The sequence below is a fragment of the Vigna radiata genome, unplaced genomic scaffold (genome assembly GCF_000741045.1).
Source record: "Vigna radiata var. radiata cultivar VC1973A unplaced genomic scaffold, Vradiata_ver6 scaffold_288, whole genome shotgun sequence".
Lineage (NCBI taxonomy): Eukaryota > Viridiplantae > Streptophyta > Magnoliopsida > Fabales > Fabaceae > Vigna > Vigna radiata.
This window is the reverse complement of record NW_014543450.1, coordinates 238274-256839: the sequence shown is the minus strand read 5'-3', so window position 1 is coordinate 256839 and position 18566 is coordinate 238274. Positions and strand designations below refer to the sequence as shown.

General features: G+C 39.8%; 1 protein-coding gene across 2 annotated transcripts; it reads left to right on the top strand.

The window, feature by feature from the left end:
* The first annotated feature begins 2959 nt into the window (after positions 1–2959).
* LOC106754466 lies at positions 2960–7409 on the top strand. Of its 2 annotated transcripts, none has more exons than XM_014636482.2 (2): positions 2960–3071; positions 6044–7409. In XM_014636482.2, the coding sequence occupies exon 2, from the start codon at positions 6094–6096 to the stop codon at positions 7120–7122; it is 1029 nt and encodes a 342-aa protein (XP_014491968.1). In that variant the 5' UTR covers positions 2960–3071; positions 6044–6093; the 3' UTR covers positions 7123–7409. The 2 variants fall into 2 exon arrangements, with proteins under 2 accessions (XP_014491968.1, XP_022633685.1); XM_022777964.1 differs by lacking the exon at positions 2960–3071 and adding an exon at positions 3092–5946.
* The last annotated feature ends 11157 nt before the right edge of the window (positions 7410–18566 follow it).

Here is an 18566-nt window from a genome sequence, read left to right as displayed (position 1 = left end):
TCTCCCCTAGTGAGTGGGAGACAAACTCTGCCAACCTTTTAATTCCCTTCCCTCGTGATCCATGCAGCAGCAGCAGAGCAGTGAACCCCAGCAAGTGGAAGTCAGGTGTCACGCTGGGAGTTGGCCAACCGTTCGGATTGGAGGCAGTATATAAGGTGAGAATGAAGACCTGACGCCACTTTTGCATGCAATCTTCTTCTTCTTCCTCAAACTTAACTTTCTGAAAAACTCAAATTCTCCTCCTTCTCTCTAAAACCTCCTTGCCTTCTCTCTAAAATCCTAATCAAGCTACTGTTCCGATCACCATTCAGATCACACCTGAAGACTTCTGGTGATCTCCTCTCTCACTTGAACCGTCCGGTTTCTAGTTTGAAACTGAATTTGGGAAGCCTTAGAAGGGATAGTTCTTACCAACCTACTTTCAAAGACTTAGCTAGAATTAGAGGTAAGGGAAGCTTATAAAGTTTAATTATGATTTTCTGTATGGTTTGAATATGTGCTTGATTTAATGCATGTTTGATATCTAAAGTATGTTGCTTGATTTCGTATGATTGGAATATGGTATGTTGTTGTATGAGCTGTATGATAAGTATGAACTATGAACTCTGCACTGATAAGAGTATGTATGAAATTTAGAGAAAATGTGAATTTGAGATCGAAGGTCATTAGGACCGTTCGGTCTTCCTTGTTCCGTTCGGTCTATAAACTGATCGGCCTAGTATAGTTACTAAAACTAAATTGGTTTCCTTTAAAGTGTTCTTTTGATAGCTATTTAAGAATGCTGGTCATAAACCAAGCGTTCGGCCTTACAGGTGTTCGGCCTTAGGCTGACACTTAACATATGAAACTTACAAATATGATATTCTTCCTTTGGTACCGTCCGGTCACTTAATGACTGAATAGTCTAGTGAGATTCTATTTATTAAAACGTCCGGCTTAATTTATTAGTGTTCTTTCACTCTTTTAAAGAGTTTCTCTTTATTAATTCGTTCGGTCTGATAAGTGTTTGGTCATAGACCAACCTTTGACCATCTTAATCCCTATTTTATGATATTATGTCAAACCGTTCGAATGACTATCATTTATAGTAAATCCTTAAGCTACGATCTCATTCTTTATCTAATCATCCTATCCACCATTGATATACTTCTGTTATTCAGTTTTACCTTAGATATGACCGTCTGGTCAGCTACTTAAATTCTTGATACTCATCTTACCCACTTGATTGTAACCCGTTCGGTCACTATTGGTTATGATTCAGTATTTGATATTTGGTACTCCTCTCAGCACCCTAACAAATTGGAAGTAATAATGAACATTTGTTGAATTTGACTAAGTAAGGGAATTCCACTGGCGGAATGACTCATGAATTTGGTATTGATTGGTAAAGTATGAATGTGGGAATGACTNAGGTGTTGTCCTTGATCCTGATATTCCGTGAGGACGCTTTCTCAAGTCGAGAGAGGTCACTCATGCGTGGGAATGGCAGGAGGTCCGCGGTTATATGAGTAGATAACCGTTTGAGGGCTAACCTCAGGTGGCAGCTGATCAGAGAGACAGTTACTACACCACACCGGGTGCTAGGGACGACCGAGCTACATGTTCATACCGTCCGGACAGTGTCTTAGTGGTCGGTCATACCTTGATGAACTTAGTATGCATGTGTAGTACTTGTGTGTATAACATGTTGACTTGGTTCTGTTTATTTGTTTACATGTATGTTGAAACGATTAATTAAATTTACGTAAGCTTACCCTTATCTGTTTTATCTTTGCCCACTTAACCGTTCGGTATCCGACCGTTCGGTCATTCTCTTCATCGCAATGATCATCCTTTTTGGATGTGAGCAGAGGATAACTTAGAAGTTACCTTGGAGGCTACTTTGGAGGATACTCTGGAAGACGCAGTGGAAGCCGTACCCGAGAGTTATGCAGGACCGTCCGGTCCTTAGTATAGTGATTTCCTTTGTTTTATATTTTGTAGATGATATGTATAGGAACCTTTTTAATGTTGACCGTTCGGTCAGCAAAACCGTGTTCTTGACCGTTCGGTCCATTTTGTAAACATTGTAACCTATATTCCAACTGTTCAGTTTTAAATTCTAAGTATCTTTCGTACTCCTGTGCCTATTCTTTACTGTTCTCTCTATATTATTAATGTTGACTCCTAAGAATGAATTATAGCTTTGAGTTATATTTGTTGGGATGTTACAATAATCATTGTTACAATAATGATAATAATAATATCATTATAATTATTATAATTATAATTAATTTACTAGTGACAGTATAATGTCGTTAATTAGTAAATAAAATTCACCCGTCATTAAAATTACAAAGAGACTTTATTCTTACATTTGGATGTGATTTTCCAACTTGTCTAATTAACCACAAATTTTTCTCTCAGAATTTCCTTAAGCTATTATTTTCTTTTTATTTCTATATGTATAAAGGATCTTCTTAGTTGGTCTTTTCCAATCTATTTTTTTTTTCTCTAAATTCCAACAATATTTTTAGAAATATTATCAATAATTAAAGGGTTAAATTAATATGTTTTTAGAGGCAATTTTAATTTTAGTCTCTCTTTCAAACTAAGGTATAATTTAGTTCTTCAACCTTAGAAAACTTTGATTTTAGTCTTTTTTACTAATTTTTTTTAACTTTATTTGCTGTTTCCAGCACGTTTCTCAGTTAAGATTGAAGCAAAAATGTGTCAAATAGTGTAAACAATCCAAATACTATAATGAAATGGACTTGAAACAACAAATAAAGTTAAAAAAAATTACTAAAAAAGACTAAAATCAGAATTTTATAAGGTTGAAGAATTAAATTGTAACTTTTGGAAAAGGGACTAAAACGAAAATGTTGTACTAAAAACATGTTTAACTCATAATTAAAAATAACATTAAACTCAAAATTTAAAATATAATCAATTGTACATTTATTTGTGGTAGCATTATTTTGATCCACATTTGTGTTAGAGTAATTGTAAAACCTGATAAGCGATAACTTCAGAAGGAGAATGTTCCTCTGAATCGAAGCCCCTGCTTTAACCACCCACTTCAACGAAAGGTCACTCTCCATTTTCTCGCGTTTCAATTTCCACTTTCTTCATGTTCAACTTTACCTTTCAATTTCATCGTACTATTTTCGCCGTTTATTTTGTTCCCTGTTTGGTCATCGAGATTTTGTTATTTTCGTTCATCTTTTGTTGGAATTAAATTATTCATGTTATATAAAGCCCTAGATTAGGTGCTAACTGTATCAAGGTCGAAGAATTATGGCATTTCCTGATAGACTTGGTTGTTGTAAAATTTATAGCCTCTGCACAAGAGAAAATTAAGAAAAAGAAAGCTTATTTGGAAACTGAAATTAGCATAAATTAGTTTAGGTATAAGTTAATTTTAACTTATTTAGAAGCTAATTTGAAGTTTCTTCTATTAGCTTTTTCTCTTTGAAGTGTTTTGTGGAAATATGTGTGAATCAATAGAGCCGAGGGAATCATATGTATAAAATATTAAAATATTTACGAAGAGAAATTAATTCGTGATTGATAGCTAAAACAATGGAGGGTGGTTTTCACGATACCCTGACCCTTTAGTACGCTTTATTTTTTCGTTTTGGATACTCCCTTATTCTCGAAAGGTATAGACTTTTAGGTATTCAATTTTGTTTCTATTTATATCAGTGTGTTTGGATTCACCCAAATGAAATGATGGCGTTAGAAAGCCAAGAAGACAGTCCATTTCTTTGCTAACCTTATTTTTGTCATTTAGGTATCTCTGCCTAATGTATTTGTTTTTCAATTCTTTCTATCAGTATACAACTGGAATTATTTGTTGATATTTGATCTATGTAGTCAAGTTCACTTAGTGGACAAAGACTTTTATTGTTGTTTTGTTGTACAATCGGAACTATTTTATAGTATTGCTAGTCCTTGTGTGATTGCCCAAATGTGGCTTTTGGGACAAGGAATGTTTGAACATTGTTGGGAAATTGGGATAGGTATAAAAGTTTCTAATGTTTTATAGAATAAAATAAGCTTACTTCTAGGGACAATAATCATATATGTAGCGAGTTGCATCAATTTTCCTATGGCGAAGATTTAATAGTTCAAGTCATAATCAAATTGTGAGATTTGAGTTGTTATACTCTTAAGTAGAAAAAGTTGTGTCCTAACTATTAATTATATTTTTTTGCTTAATGGTAAACACTTGATCCAACAAATTACAAATGATCTCATTTCCAGTAAAGTGGTTTAGTTAAGAATGAAAGATTTTCTTACCTAGTGCCACTTTTGTTTTTTGAGTGGAACCGCTGCCCCTTAAATAATAGGGATTTTGAAAATGAATGAGTAAATCCCAGTAATTTTAAACTTTGAATTTCTGAAATCTTCAAATTCAGATAATTCTAGCTAACTTAAACTAAGTATGCCATATTGTGCATCAAATTCGGTAGTTTTGATTTGCCATTGGTGACAAGAAAATGTTTTATGATATGAACCGCTTTTTGTGGAAATAGTCAACTACTTTGATATCTTAGTTGAATAGAAATATATCACAGTAAACTTAATTTTCTTTTCAGCTGACTAAAATCCCTGAGAAACTAGATTAAAATCCTGAAAATTTACAGCTTCCTAGTTACAGGTTTGTAATTTGAGCTGAGTCTGTTTTGTATTTCAGTATTTTAGGTTACAGGTTTGGAATTTGAGCTGAGTGGTTTGTTAAAAATTGGAAAAATCTATAGATAATTTAGACAACTATTGATATTGCCTAATGAGATATATATCAACAACTGCTTGTACTTACTGATCTGATTCAATTCTATTGTAGTAAACCGACACCTGTTCCATATAAAAGACTTCCCTGTGGTTTTCTTTGTTTGCAATGTAGCTGGGAGTGGGTCCTAGACTTACAGGGCTGGCCTAAGATTTGGAGATCGTATGCTAGCAGGAAACGGGGTGTGAAAAGAGGAGATGAGGTGGCTGTGGCAATGGGTGTAACTAAATTGCCAAATGTGTTAGAGATTTTGGTGTATTTAGGGAATGTTTAGGAGAGAGTGTGGCAGCCAGAAGTTTGGAGAATTCTGTTATGGGCAGAGAGCATAAGCCTCTCTGTAGGAGGCTCGGACCTGTGGTGATAGGATTGATTTCCTTTTGTATTTACTTTCTATTATTGAATTAATGCAAAAAGCCCCTTTTTTGTGCCTGTACGAGACTTTTGTTTCTCTGGTCATGAATAACGCAGGTGCAAATCATGGCTGTTTGTATTATTCAATAACAGAAAGTAAATACAGAAGGAAACCAATCCTGTCTTGGAGCCGAGCTCCTAGGAGAGGCTAATGCCCTCTGCCCATAATTGAATTCTCCCAAAATTCTGGATGTCATTCTCTTTTCCTACACATTGCATTCCCTATCTAGCCCGAATACTGCCTCACACATTTGGTAATTCAATTACACCCACTACGTCTGCTCTTTTCACACCTTTGTTCTTCCTAGCATGCACTCTCCAAATCTTGGGTCTGCCCTGTAAGTCTGGTCCACACTTCCAGCTTTATCAGTTTGTCTTATCAAATAGTGCAATTGTTTAAACTCTCACCACTTTATATGACTTACTCTGAAATCTGCCTAAGTTTCTGTTTTTCACCTTTGTTGCATCTGTTACACTTGAAGTACAACGTCCACTGTTTCTTTTTTTCTTGTTAAGAATTGGTGAGAAAAGAAAATACATGTGAAACTGAAAATAGATTTGAATATCGTAGGACATGTGGTGTAACGGAATGTGTCCCTATCTCATTTTTGAGAACAGTACTTTTTAAATAGTCCAAGGTGGCAGAGGTCCTGCAATTAACATTGCTCAGGTCTCTTGACTAACTCTTTTATTTGATTTTCCTTTTAAATTGTTAGACTTACACACTCTCTTCTTAAGGTGGCATTGAAGTTGGTGATGTATGCTTTCTTATCACATTACACACTGACTCCTACAGTCCACAATTTCTTGATGTTTGGAGTTTAACAGTGTTGTGTTTGATATATCTTACTTCAGGTGCAAGACAACAAAGAGCATTAAACCCTTTAGAGTGTCTGCAGTCAAGAATGAATACAGCATTGGCTTCGTTAACTCAAGTTCATTATAAAGTACATGCTTCTACATTCAGAAGGGTGAATCCTAGAAACCAAGGATTATTGAAATCTGGAAAACTATTCCAAAACCCAGGATCCGCCTTTCCTAGTATTCACATTAACCTATCCTGCGTATGCTGCACGAAGTTAACCCCGTGGGAGTCATCATCTGTCACATATGCTCCTACTGATAATCAAAGTGATAAATTTTTGCCTGAGAGCGCCAATATATTTGAAACTCTTGAATCTAGTAAAACTGCTGACTCATCAACAGCGAATGCTGAAGGGGCAGTAGAGACAAGGTCTCAGCCCAGCCTGGAGTTTCAGTTTTTCAAATGGCCGTTGTGGCTTCTGGGTCCTTCTGTTCTCCTTGCAACTGGCATGGTCCCAACATTGTGGTTACCAATATCTTCCATCTTTCTCGGCCCCAATATAGCCAGCCTGCTTTCTTTAATTGGACTTGATTGCCTATTTAACATTGGTGCATCCCTTTTTCTCCTTATGGCTGATGCTTGTTCACGGCCAAAGTATCCAACAGAAGAATGCAAAAGCAAGGCTCCCTTCAGTTACCAGTTCTGGAACGTTGTTGCAACTCTTACTGGATTTATTATCCCATTGTTGTTGATGTTTGGATCTCAGAAAGGCTTTCTCCAACCTCAACTACCTTTCATCCCGTTTGCAGTTCTACTTGGTCCCTATCTTCTTCTTTTATCAGTACAGTTTCTGACAGAGATGTTGACTTGGCATTGGCAATCACCAGTCTGGCTGGTTACCCCTGTAATTTATGAGTCTTACCGTGTCTTGCAACTAATGAGGGGATTAAAGCTTGGGGTTGAGCTCAATGCACCGGTATGGATGATGCATACAATTAGGGCACTGGTCTGCTGGTGGGTGCTAATTCTCGGTCTGCAGTTGATGAGGGTTGCTTGGTTTGCTGGCTTAACAGCGCGAGCTCGTAAGCAGCGATTGTCTTCTGATACTTCTAGTGCTAATGATGATTAGTGATTAATTATTATAAATTTATCCAGAAAGATACAAATTATAAATTAAGTGGAAGTGGTTTAAGTTTAGTTACGGGTGTTTTCCATCCCACCCATATACCATAATGATATTGCTACACATAAAATAGATACATGCACAAGTAAATTTGTATATATACACTTGGTCACTGTATTGTATGCCGTATCATTGGTTGCTTTTGTTTGTGTTATCTTCAATTTGTGAACAAATGGTTTCTGATTTGTACTTCAATTTATGAAGATGGAAGAATTACATAGTTGTTGGTTCAAGGAAAGCTTTATGTATTTATAATTTTTTGATAAATTATAGGTAATAGATAACTTGTATAAAAATCACAAGTTATGTTTTGTATTTTCCAGCTAGAATATAATGACGATATATTCTACATTAATTTGACATTTTTATCATTAATGAGATCAGTCTTGTATGCATTTGTTTTTGGGGTATCTTTGTCTTTCCTCCTGCCCTGTTTAATCATTAACCTGCTTCCTAATCAGCATCTTCATAAATAACAGAACAAATTTTTTTTGTTATTTTTGTCTTAGATGCGTGAATATAATGTATATGTAGCAGCGACAAGAAACTGTGAACTGTGAATTCTAGGCGGGTTGTTTTTGTGAACTGTTGCATTAGATTGAATATCTAGGTCTTATACTGATAGGCCTTGGTTAGTTTATAGGAGGAGGGAAAGAGTAAGGTGACTACTTGTCTTAACAGTTAGGTAGAAAAGGGGGAAGTTTAACCAAATAATATGTTAGAAGAATGGGCGGGAAGGGTGTGTATAAATAGTCTCTGTTTAAACAGAAAGAGGGGTTGTTGTTGTTTGTTGATGTAAAGAACAGGTTCACTGAACCTTGTTGAGGGAGGTTAGGCTCCCAGTTTTTGCATAGATACATTCTTCATAATAATACAGTTCTTTCATTCATAATTCTTTGTTGTTCATACTGTGTGATAGTGAGAACAGTAAGATTCAATACTTAGGAACCTAACATTTTGGTCTGACCTGCCGGATACTCGAACGGAGGGCATGGGATTATACATGGAGGGAAAAGTTGACGGAAGATTTAACGTGATAGAGGGACGGATGGAGACAGTGGAGAGTGCGGTCGATGGGATTAAGGCTGAGACTGGAGCGTTGCGCCAAGATACATTGGCGATTCGTCAAGAATTGAAAGAAATTGCGAAGATGTTGGGGGAGAGAGGCGACGTCCAGATGACCAACAGTCGGAGGGGAGCGAAGCTTCGGTAAACGAAAACGTCAAAAAAACGGGGGAGAACGGTGGCGAAACTGGAGGTATTCGTACTGAAAGCGCAGTCAATTGGAGGAAAAAAGTGGAACTACCCACTTTCGAGGGATTGGATCCTCTCATCTGGATCAATCGGGCAGATAGGTTTTTCGATTTGCAAGGAGTGACGGATGATGAGGAGAGGGTGCGATTGGCGTATATGAGCATGGAGGGTAGCGCCGGATATTGGTTCCGATTTTGGAAGGAGAAAGCTCGTAATCAATCATGGGCGGGATTGAAGGAAGCTTTGGTGGCACAATTTGGGGATAGAAGTAGGGGCACTGTTTTTGAACGGCTGACCACCACCAAACAGACAGGAACGGTGGATGAGTTCATTAAGGAATTTGAAATGTTGGTAGGGCAGACATCGAATCTGCCAGAGGAGATTTTGTTGGGGTATTTCATGGGGGGATTATAAGAACCCATACGCAGTCAAGTAAGATTGCTGGATCCTCGGGAGTTGATGGATGCGATGCAAATGGCACGAGACGGAGAGGCGTTGTATGGCGGGACGAAGACAGGGGGAATGGAAAAAATTGTATCAAATTGGAGTAGGCCTATAGGGACAGTGTCGCGAACAGAAATTGTTCAACCAAACCCAAAACGAGGTGGTATAACCGTCAAGGATTATGGAAAAGTGGCTAAACCGTTGACTGAATTATTGAAGAAAGGGGAGTATAAGTGGAATAAGAAGGAAGAAGAGGCAATGAGACGCTTAAAAGAGGCGATGACCACTGCACCCGTGCTAGTGCTACCTGATTTTGAGAAACAATTCCATATTGAATGTGATGCTTCCGGAGGGGGAGTTGGTGCGGTGTTGACACAAGATAAGAAGCCTATAGCATACTTTAGCAAAGCTTTATCCGCAGGATCATTGAATAAATTGATTTATGAGAAAGAGCTTATGGCCTTTGTTAGGCCATTACTTGTATATTGTAGAAGGAGAACCGGTACACAGACCGGTTCACAGCCTAACTGCCAAGGCAGTTAGATTGGATAGTTAGGAGGTTTGTATATAAGAGTTGTGAGTTTAGTTTGAGGGGTTAGCGAAGTAAATACCATTGTTTGATAGGAACGTGTTGTCCTGATCAGGGGGAGGTTAGGCTCTCTACATTGTATCTTGATTGTTCTGAGAATAAAGAAGCTATTTAGTGTTCTTGTGTTGTGTTTGGGTAAAGAGGAGTGAATTTCTATTAGGTTCTTGATTAAAGAACCTAACATTTGGTCTGACCTGCAGGATCCAAGGAAGAGGGGAATCAGCGATAGAAAGTCAAACGGAGGGAAGATTGAACAATTTGAGATTACCGTGGAGGGAATCAAGGATGAGACAACGGCGATCAAGCGTGATCTACAACAATTGATGAGAGGGATGAATGGAGGTAACAATAATGGAGGTAACAATAATCAAAGGGGTGGCTCTGAAGGAAGTAGCAATTCGGTGAACGATAGTCAAGAAAGGCACGATAATGGGGGAATTCCCCAAAATTGGAGGAAAAGAGTTGAATTGTCGTCGTTTGAAGGAGTAGAACCGCATAGTTGGATTAACCGGGCTGAACGGTTCTTCGATATACAGAAAGTGGCGGAGGAAGATAAGGTGGAATTGGCTACATTAGTATAGAGGGGAGTGCCAGTTACTGGTTCAAGTATTGGAGGGAGAAGACCAAGAACCTTTCTTGGGTGGGTCTGAAGGCTGGACTGATTAATCGCTTTGGAGGTGGGTTTAGGGGAACTGATTACGAACAATTGGCCACATTGCGACAAGAAGGCTCGGTGAAGGAGTATGTTCGTGGTTTCGAGATGTTATTGGGTCAGACCCAGGGGTTGTCGGAGGATTTGATATTGGGATTCTTCCGAGCTGGGTTACGAGAGGAGATAAAGGGGCAAGTGCGAATCCAAGATCCCCAAGATTTTATGATCGCGGTGAGGGTGGCGAGGGACGTGGAGGATGCGATGAACCGCGCACAAGGAGTAGTTTGGAACGGAGGAAGGGTGAATCCAACGAGTGTACGGGTGACAACGACAATTGTTCAGGGAGATGGAGATCGCAACTCTGTAAACCGACCCAGTGGGGCAGAAGTGGGAGGAGCAACCCGACGAGAGGGGTCGTCGATGACCGGTAATACAAATGTGAGGGGGAATGCGACGACGGGGGGCGAAGGTGGAGGAAGAATGGTAAGGAACTTACCTTACCCGGAGTACTTGAGAAGGAGGGCCGAAGGGAGATGTTTCCAATGTGGGGGTCCTTTCGCTCCCGGTCATAGGTGCTCGGAGAAGAGCCTGAGAGTGTTACTGTTGGTAGAGGACGAGGGGGAAGAATCGAAGGAAGAAGTTGGCGAGGAGACGAAACCCATGGAGTTGCCGGCGTGTTCTGCGGAGGGGTTGACGCCGCCGAAAACGATGAAGTTGATAGGGTTGATCAGGGAAAAACGAATGGTGGTCCTCATTGATAGTGGGACCAACCATAACTTCATTAGGCGGAGGGTGGTTGAGGAGTTGAAGCTACCGGTGGTGGATACGCCATCATATACGGTGAGTCTCGGTGACGGTCATAAGAAGGTGACGAGGGGGAGATGCGAAACAGTTCGAATAAGCTTGGGAGATACCACGGTGGAGGAGGAGCTATATGTCTTTGAACTGGGGGGCGTGGACGTCGTTTTGGGAATTGACTGGTTGGCTAAACTGGGTGAAGTGGTGATTAACTGGAGGGAGATGTCGATGCGGTTCGGAGTGGGGAACGAGAGGATCACGATCCGGGGGGACCCAACTTTATCAAGACAGCTGGTGGAACCTAGGGAGTTATGGAAGATAGTGGATGGTGACTCATGGGCATTGGTATGGGAGTTAGGTGTAGTGGAGCAGGAAACGGGGGTGAGGTGGCGCGGGATTTGGCAGAGAAGCAGGTAGTGGAATTACGAGCTGTCCTGCAATCCCATGGACGCGTGTTCCAGGAAAGAGAAGGGCTGCCACCTGTTCGCAATTTAGAGCATAGGATTGTGCTTAAAGAGGGAACAAATCCTATAAATGTCCGACCATATAGATATCCATATCTCATGAAAGAGGAGATTGAAAAGCAAGTTGCAGATATGTTAAAAGCTGGTATTATAAGGCCCAGTCAGAGTCCTTATTCAAGTCCTGTAATTTTGGTGAAGAAGAAGGAAGAAAGCTGGAGGTTCTGCGTTGATTATCGAGCTCTAAACAAAGCTACTGTTCCGGATAAATTCCCGATACCGGTTATTGAAGAGTTGCTGGATGAACTCAAGGAAGCAAGATATTTCTTCAAGCTGGACTTGAAGGCCGACTATCATCAAATTAGGATAGGGGTAGCGGATATTTCGAAGACGGCCTTCTGAACCCACCAAGGCCACTTTAAGCTTTTGGTGATGCCTTTTGGGTTAATGAATGCGCCGGCTACCTTTCAGAATGCGATGAATGATTTAATGGTAGCATATTTGAGAAAGTGGGTGCTCGTCTTCTTCGACGATATCCTTGTTTACAGCCCCACTTGGGAAGAACATATGAAACATTTGGAGATGGTGTTGCAGTTGCTGGAACAACATGAGTGGATTGCAAATCTAAAGAAATGCGAATTTGGAAAGCAGCGAGTACATTATCTTGGTCATCAAATCTCAGAGCAGGGTGTTGAAATGGACCAAGATAAAATCAAAGCAATAATGGAATGGGGGGAACCGAAGAACTTGAAAGCCTTGAGAGGATTCTTGGGTTTGACCGGTTACTATAGAAGATTTATGCAGAGATATGGGGAGCTAGCCAAACCGTTGAAAAAATGGAAGTTTGAGTGGACAGAGAAGGTTGGAGTAGCCATGACAGCTCTGAAGTCAGCCATCACAAGTGCACTAGTTTTAGTGTTACCCGATTTCACTCAGGAGTTTCACTTGGAGTGTGATGCTTCAGGGGGAGGTGTTGGTGCTGTGTTAATGCAAAACAGGAAGCCCATTGCGTTCTTTCGTAGGACTTTATGATAACGGTTGAAAAACAGTTATTTTCATATGTCAATTTAGACCAAATTACACCCTTTAAGACTTAGAATGAGCTTGGAATCAAGTAAAACTCAATAATTGAGTCAGTCGAGAGTCAAAAGCTGTTTTTAGCGATATTATGCTTGTTTTGCATTGTTTTGTAGTGATTTTGATGAAAATGAAGATTGGTGTTGAAGATGAAGGTCTCAGACTCAAGATAGAGGAAGAAAATTGAAGAAAAGAAGAGTCAAGAAACCGCCCGGTGGCAAAATTTACCGCTGGGCGGTCCAAGGCGAGGGAGAGGAACCTGGCGTGGGCGCTGGGCAGATTTGCGATTAGAGGCAAACCGCCGGGCGGTGGCGCGATTAGAGGCAAACCGCCGGGCGACATAAGTGTGCCGCCGGGCAGTTGTCCGCTGGGCCTGGGCTTGTTTTCTGTGACGCTCCTCAACTATAAATAGCCCTGCTGCGATTTCATTCTCATTCTTTTGACAGAAGAGGGCTGCCAGACCTAATTTTCACTCCTTGGAGAAGATTTCTTGGATGCTTAGGCTCCTTTTTCATCCTATCTAGGGTTTGCTCTTCCATTCTACCATTATTTTCATCTAAGTTCACCATGACAATGGTGAACTAAACCCTTCTATTGTTGGGGAAACAATGTAATCTTTTGAAACTCTCTTTTATTGAAACTCTTGTTTATTTATATGATTCTTCATATGATTTGATTATCAATTGTTGGGTTCTCATATGCGCTTAATACTTTTATCGTTTAACTCATTCGATAACTGTTGTTTGTCTTTATTGATATGCGAACGTAGAGTAATGTCATGAACTGGTGAGAAATTCGTTGATTAAGCAATACCAACCTAGGGATAGGGGGTAGGACGATCAATTGTTTTTGCTTTTGTTCTTAATGCATTATTAATTGCTAGGGGAGGTTAGGGATAACAAATTGGTAATTAGTAATAGGCTATTTTCGCCGAGGGATCGGGTTAAGGATAGGTCAAGAAAGTTTGCATAACAATTGGATAATCAAGTACATTAAACAAGAGGAGTAGATAAGAGGGAGCGGATAAGATGAAATTGTCAACCCCCAACAACTTCATTCATCCATAGCTTTTTCTCTTGTCAATTGAATCAACCCATTGCATGTTTATTTTCTGTCCTTGCATTCACAACAATTCTTTCTCTCAACAAGTCTTACGATTTTAATTCACACGAACGATCCTTTCGAGTCTCTTGGGAAGAACGATATCGGGCATTACCGATTATATTACTTGCACGATCTGGTACACTTGCCAGTGAGTCAACAAGTTTTTGGCGCCGTTGCTGGGGACTCGAGGTTATTTTTAGTAGTGTGAATTGATTGACATTTGAGTTGTTTGTAATAATTTGTTTTATTCTGTTCTGTTTAATTTTGTTTTATTTTCTGTAAAAGTGCTTTTAGGGTGTGTTTCTTGTGTATGCAGGAAACAAGACACACTAGAAGCAGAAAAGACCAACAACCTCTTTTGGAAGGACTCTTAGACAGGAGAAGGAGGAAAGTGAGACGCCCTGCAAGTGAAAGTTTTCCTTCTCCTGAAGAACTTTTGCACTCTTCTTTTGAGACCTCTGCACAAAATATTGAGGAGATGGCGGACCAACCACCTCCTAGACGTACACTTGGGGACGCATCCAACATGGTGGGTCCTATGAACTTCAACAACATAGCTTTGCCTACAGACAATGCAACCAACATGGTTATGAACCCTGCTCTTATTCAGCTTGTTCAGAGCAATCAGTTTCACGGAATGTTAAATGAAAATCCATATGATCATTTAACCACTTTCAGCGAGATTTGCAACATCGTGAAGATCAATGGAGTCTCTGACGACAGGGTTCGACTCAGTCTGTTCCCTTTATCTCTTGGGGGAAACACCAAAGCGAGGTTGCATTTTTTCGAGGAAGGTACATTCAGAAACTGGGATGCGTTGGCAGCTAAATTTGTGAACAAATTCTTCCCGCCAACCAAGATCAATCAAGGGAAGTTAGAGATCTCGGCCTTTAAACAAGGAATGGAGGAAACTCTAGGCCAAGCATGGGATAGATTTAAAGGCTTGGTAAGAAAGACGCCTGTCCATGGACTTGATAAGACTTCATATCTACTTGCCTTCCTGGGGGGCCTCCATACTCAGTCTAAAATGATGATAGATGCTTCCGCTGGAGGCAACATAAATACCAAGACTGAAGATGAGGCATATGATCTGATTGAGAGCATGGCCATGAGTGAAGTGGTACACAGTGAGAGAGGCGCGCAGAAGGGAGGCCTCTTACATCTCCTTGCTAATGATGTGATGGCAACACAAAATCATCTCCTGACCCAGAAATTGGACAAGCTGACAAAGATCCTTGCTGAATTTCCAATGGGGGTAAGGAACGTTTCTCAGACGCAGCAACTTTGCAACTTATGTGGTGGAGACCATATCAATGGTCAGTGTGCTTTTCCCGAGGAGTTGCAGCATGATGTTAACTACATGGGAGCCCAGTTTCCGTACAAGCAAGGGGCTTTCAACCAAGGCAGTTCCAGCCAGGGTTCGAAGAATCACCCCAGTATTGCGCAACATCAGAAAAATTCTTCTGGATCGGTAGGAGGCTTTCGACAGCAACAACCATCACCTTTATGGCAGCAGGTGAACAACTTGATAGAGATAGTCAGAGACCTAAGTGACCGATTTGATAAATTCTTCAAGGTCTATGAGTCTCAGTTGAATAGCGATCAAGCTAGCTTCAGGTCATTGGAAACACAGATTGGGCAGTTCTCAAAAAGAGTAGAAACCACAGAGAAAAATCAGTTTATGGCTAATACTGATGTTAACCCCAAAGATGAATGCAAAGTTGTTATGACAAGAAGAAAAAGGAGGGCAGCTGAGGAAATAATTGAGATTGGGAACAGTGAGGATGAAGATGAGGAGAGAATTCATGACCATAAGGTTAAAAAGCAGAAGAACCAGGAGGAGAAAAAAAAGGACAGTTACCAAGAGCCCTTCAGAGAAACATTCAATCAGGTAATTGTTACTCCTGGAGCATCCCCACGAATTCCTGAGTATGACAAGAGAATCAAGTACTATTTGGGAGAGGTGATTGATCTTGATGATGAAGGCGATTAGGGTCGGTTGGTTAAGCCTCGAAAGAAGGATCATCCGCAAAAATTGAAGGATCCAGGGACTTTGACGCTTCCTTGTGTGATCAATGATGTGGACATAGGGAGAGCCATAATTGATTCCGGAGCAAGCGTTAATTTGATGCCTTTTAGTGCTTTCAAAAGGATTGGAGGGCTAAAATTAAAACCAACAAACACTACTTTAACGATTGCGGATGGATCTATTAAGAAGCCAATCGGTATGGTGGAAGATGCAATTGTCCGAATTAATGAGTTGGAATTTTTACTTGACTTTTTAGTTGTGGACATAGCCAATGAGGGAAGAATTCCGATAATATTGGGAAGACCTTTCATGAGGACTTCTAAGATGGTCATACGTATCCATGAGGGAGGAATAAAGCTAAGAGATCATGACCAAGTAATGTTAATTTATGGCTCTGAGGAAACCAAGATGAGAGCAATAAGAAGAGCCAAATACAAAAAGGCCAGAAGAGAAGCTGCAAAAGAAGAAAACACCACAGGTATTGAATATCGTAATAATTGTCATGTTTTGCAGATTCTTGAGGAGAAGAAAGTGTGCATAGAGGAATCAACCCACTCAGAGGACACATCATTCCTGCGTGGCATGTCAGTGCGATTTAAAAACAGGAAGTGGATTGTGAACAGGAAGCTCAAGGAGGAGGGAATGATAGAGATCAGAAGGCCTTACTCCACAACAATTCGAAAGGTGGAGAGAAGAAAGCTGAGCAAGTGGCACGATGAAGATCCCAGCATGAAGAAAAAGAGTTGATTTGCTGGAAAGCACTTTTTGTATTTTTGAACAATTTTTATTATTTTGTTTTATGTTTGTGTTGAACATGTAATTTTTGAATTTTTGGAACTATTTTTGGGTGGCATCTACTGGGGGATGTCAAACTTTTTGAAATTGCTGAAACATAGGATGGTACACCTACTGATGGGTGCTGGAAGGATTTGCACTTACTGACAAGTGCTAAACAGGTTTGGGTCAGGCTCGCGGCGTTAAACAAGCGCTACTTGGAGGCAACCTAGATTCTCTCTCTTTTACTTTTGCATTTAAATTTGTATAATAGGTTGAATTTTATTTTCAGTGTGTATGATTGGCTTGAATACTTGTTCTGAAAATGTTTGACTAATTATTTTGCATGATGAAGCTATTTGCTGATGATTTAATGTGGATGATAATTGAGCTGCAGTGCATGTTGATATTCTGTGAAACAGATGGGTGATGATTTATGATAGTGGTTATGATGCTGGGTAGAGTGCATGAATGAGAATTGTGTGAGAAAGCATGTTGTGTGAGATACTGAGCTCCAAATTTTTCATTGTTGTATGTATTGTTCACAGGAAAGAATGAATGATATTGCCTTAATCTGGATGATTGATTGAATTGCATGTGAATGTCATATGATCAAGGCCATTTTTGAAAACCCTTCTCTAGCCAAATTTTCACCCAAATTGTTTGAAAATATTATACCCTTTTTGAACCTTAGCCTTAAATAGGATGTGAACCCTTCTCTTGAAATTCTTTACCTTGAGTTGGGATGAACTTGATTGTATGTTATGAAAAGGTTCAAGTTTGGGGTTGCATGGGGGAAATTGAAGGGCAAATGAAAAAAAGCATTGAGCTCAAATGTTGTGAAAGAAAAATACATGAGAAAAAGAAAAGAAAAGAAGAAAAGCATGAAGAGGGGCTCAATGCAAAAGAAAAGGGGAAAAGTTGGGAAGAAGAGAGATTGGTGAGGAAGAGAGTTGTTCTTGAATGTTGAATACTATGATAGCTCTTTTAACTCAAGGATTTTGCATTCTAGAAAAACCAATTTTCTTGTTAGCCCAGCCTCATTACAAGCCTTGGAAAAGTCCTTTTGATGGCATTTGCATGTGAAGATTTTGATTGTTTGAGATTAAGGGCAATTTTGTTTCATGTGACTTGTGAATGATAAAGTGTTGGAGTGTTACCCTAAACACTTGAGTGATTAAGTGAAACACTTGCCTGGTGAGAATTGCTAAATTTCATGATTGCATCTGTGCTTAGTGGATTAATCATTCATAATGTGTAACATTTGTTGAATGACTTGTGAACTGAACTGAATTGGAAGAATGCATGCATCTTAATTTGACTCCACTAAAAATCTGAAGTTGAGTAGTTCTTGTCATGTACTTTAGGAATGTTGAATTATTGGATGAATGAGTAGAAAGCCAAGCTTTGTTTTGTTTGCTGTTTTGTTTTGTTTGCTTGAGGACAAGCAAGGTTCTAAGTTTGGGGTTGTGATAACGGTTGAAAAATAGTTATTTTCATATGTCAATTTCGACCAAATTACACCCTTTAAGACTTAGAATGAGCTTAGAATAAAGTAAAACTCAATAAATGAGTCAGTCGAGAGTCAAAAGCTGTTTTTAGCGATATTATGCTTGTTTTGCATTGTTTTGTAGTGATTTTGATGAAAATGAAGATTGGGATTGAAGATGAAGGTCTCAGACTCAAGATAGAGGAAGAAAATTGAAGAAAAGAAGAGTTAAGAAACCGCCCGGCGACAAAATTTACCGCTGGGCGGTCCAAGATGAGGGAGAGACACCTGGCATGGGCGTTGGGCGGATTTGCGATTAGAGGCAAACTGTCGGGTGGTGGCCCCCTACAGTCGGGTGGTGGCGCGATTAGAGGCAAACCGCGGGGCGACATAAGTGTGCCGCCGGGCGGTTGTCCGCTGGGCCTGGGCTATTTTCTGTGACGCTCCTCAACTATAAATAGCCCTGCTGCGATTTCATTCTCATTCTTTTGACAGAAGAGGGCGGCCAGACCTAATTTTCACTCCTTGGAGAAGATTTCTTGGATGCTTAGGCTCCTCTTCATCCTATCTAGGGTTTGCTCTTCCATTCTTCCATTATTTTCATCTAAGTTCACCATGACAATGGTGAACTAAACCCTTTTATTGTTGGGGGAAACAATGTAATCTTTTGAAACTCTCTTTTATTGAAACTCTTGTTTATTTATATGATTCTTCATATG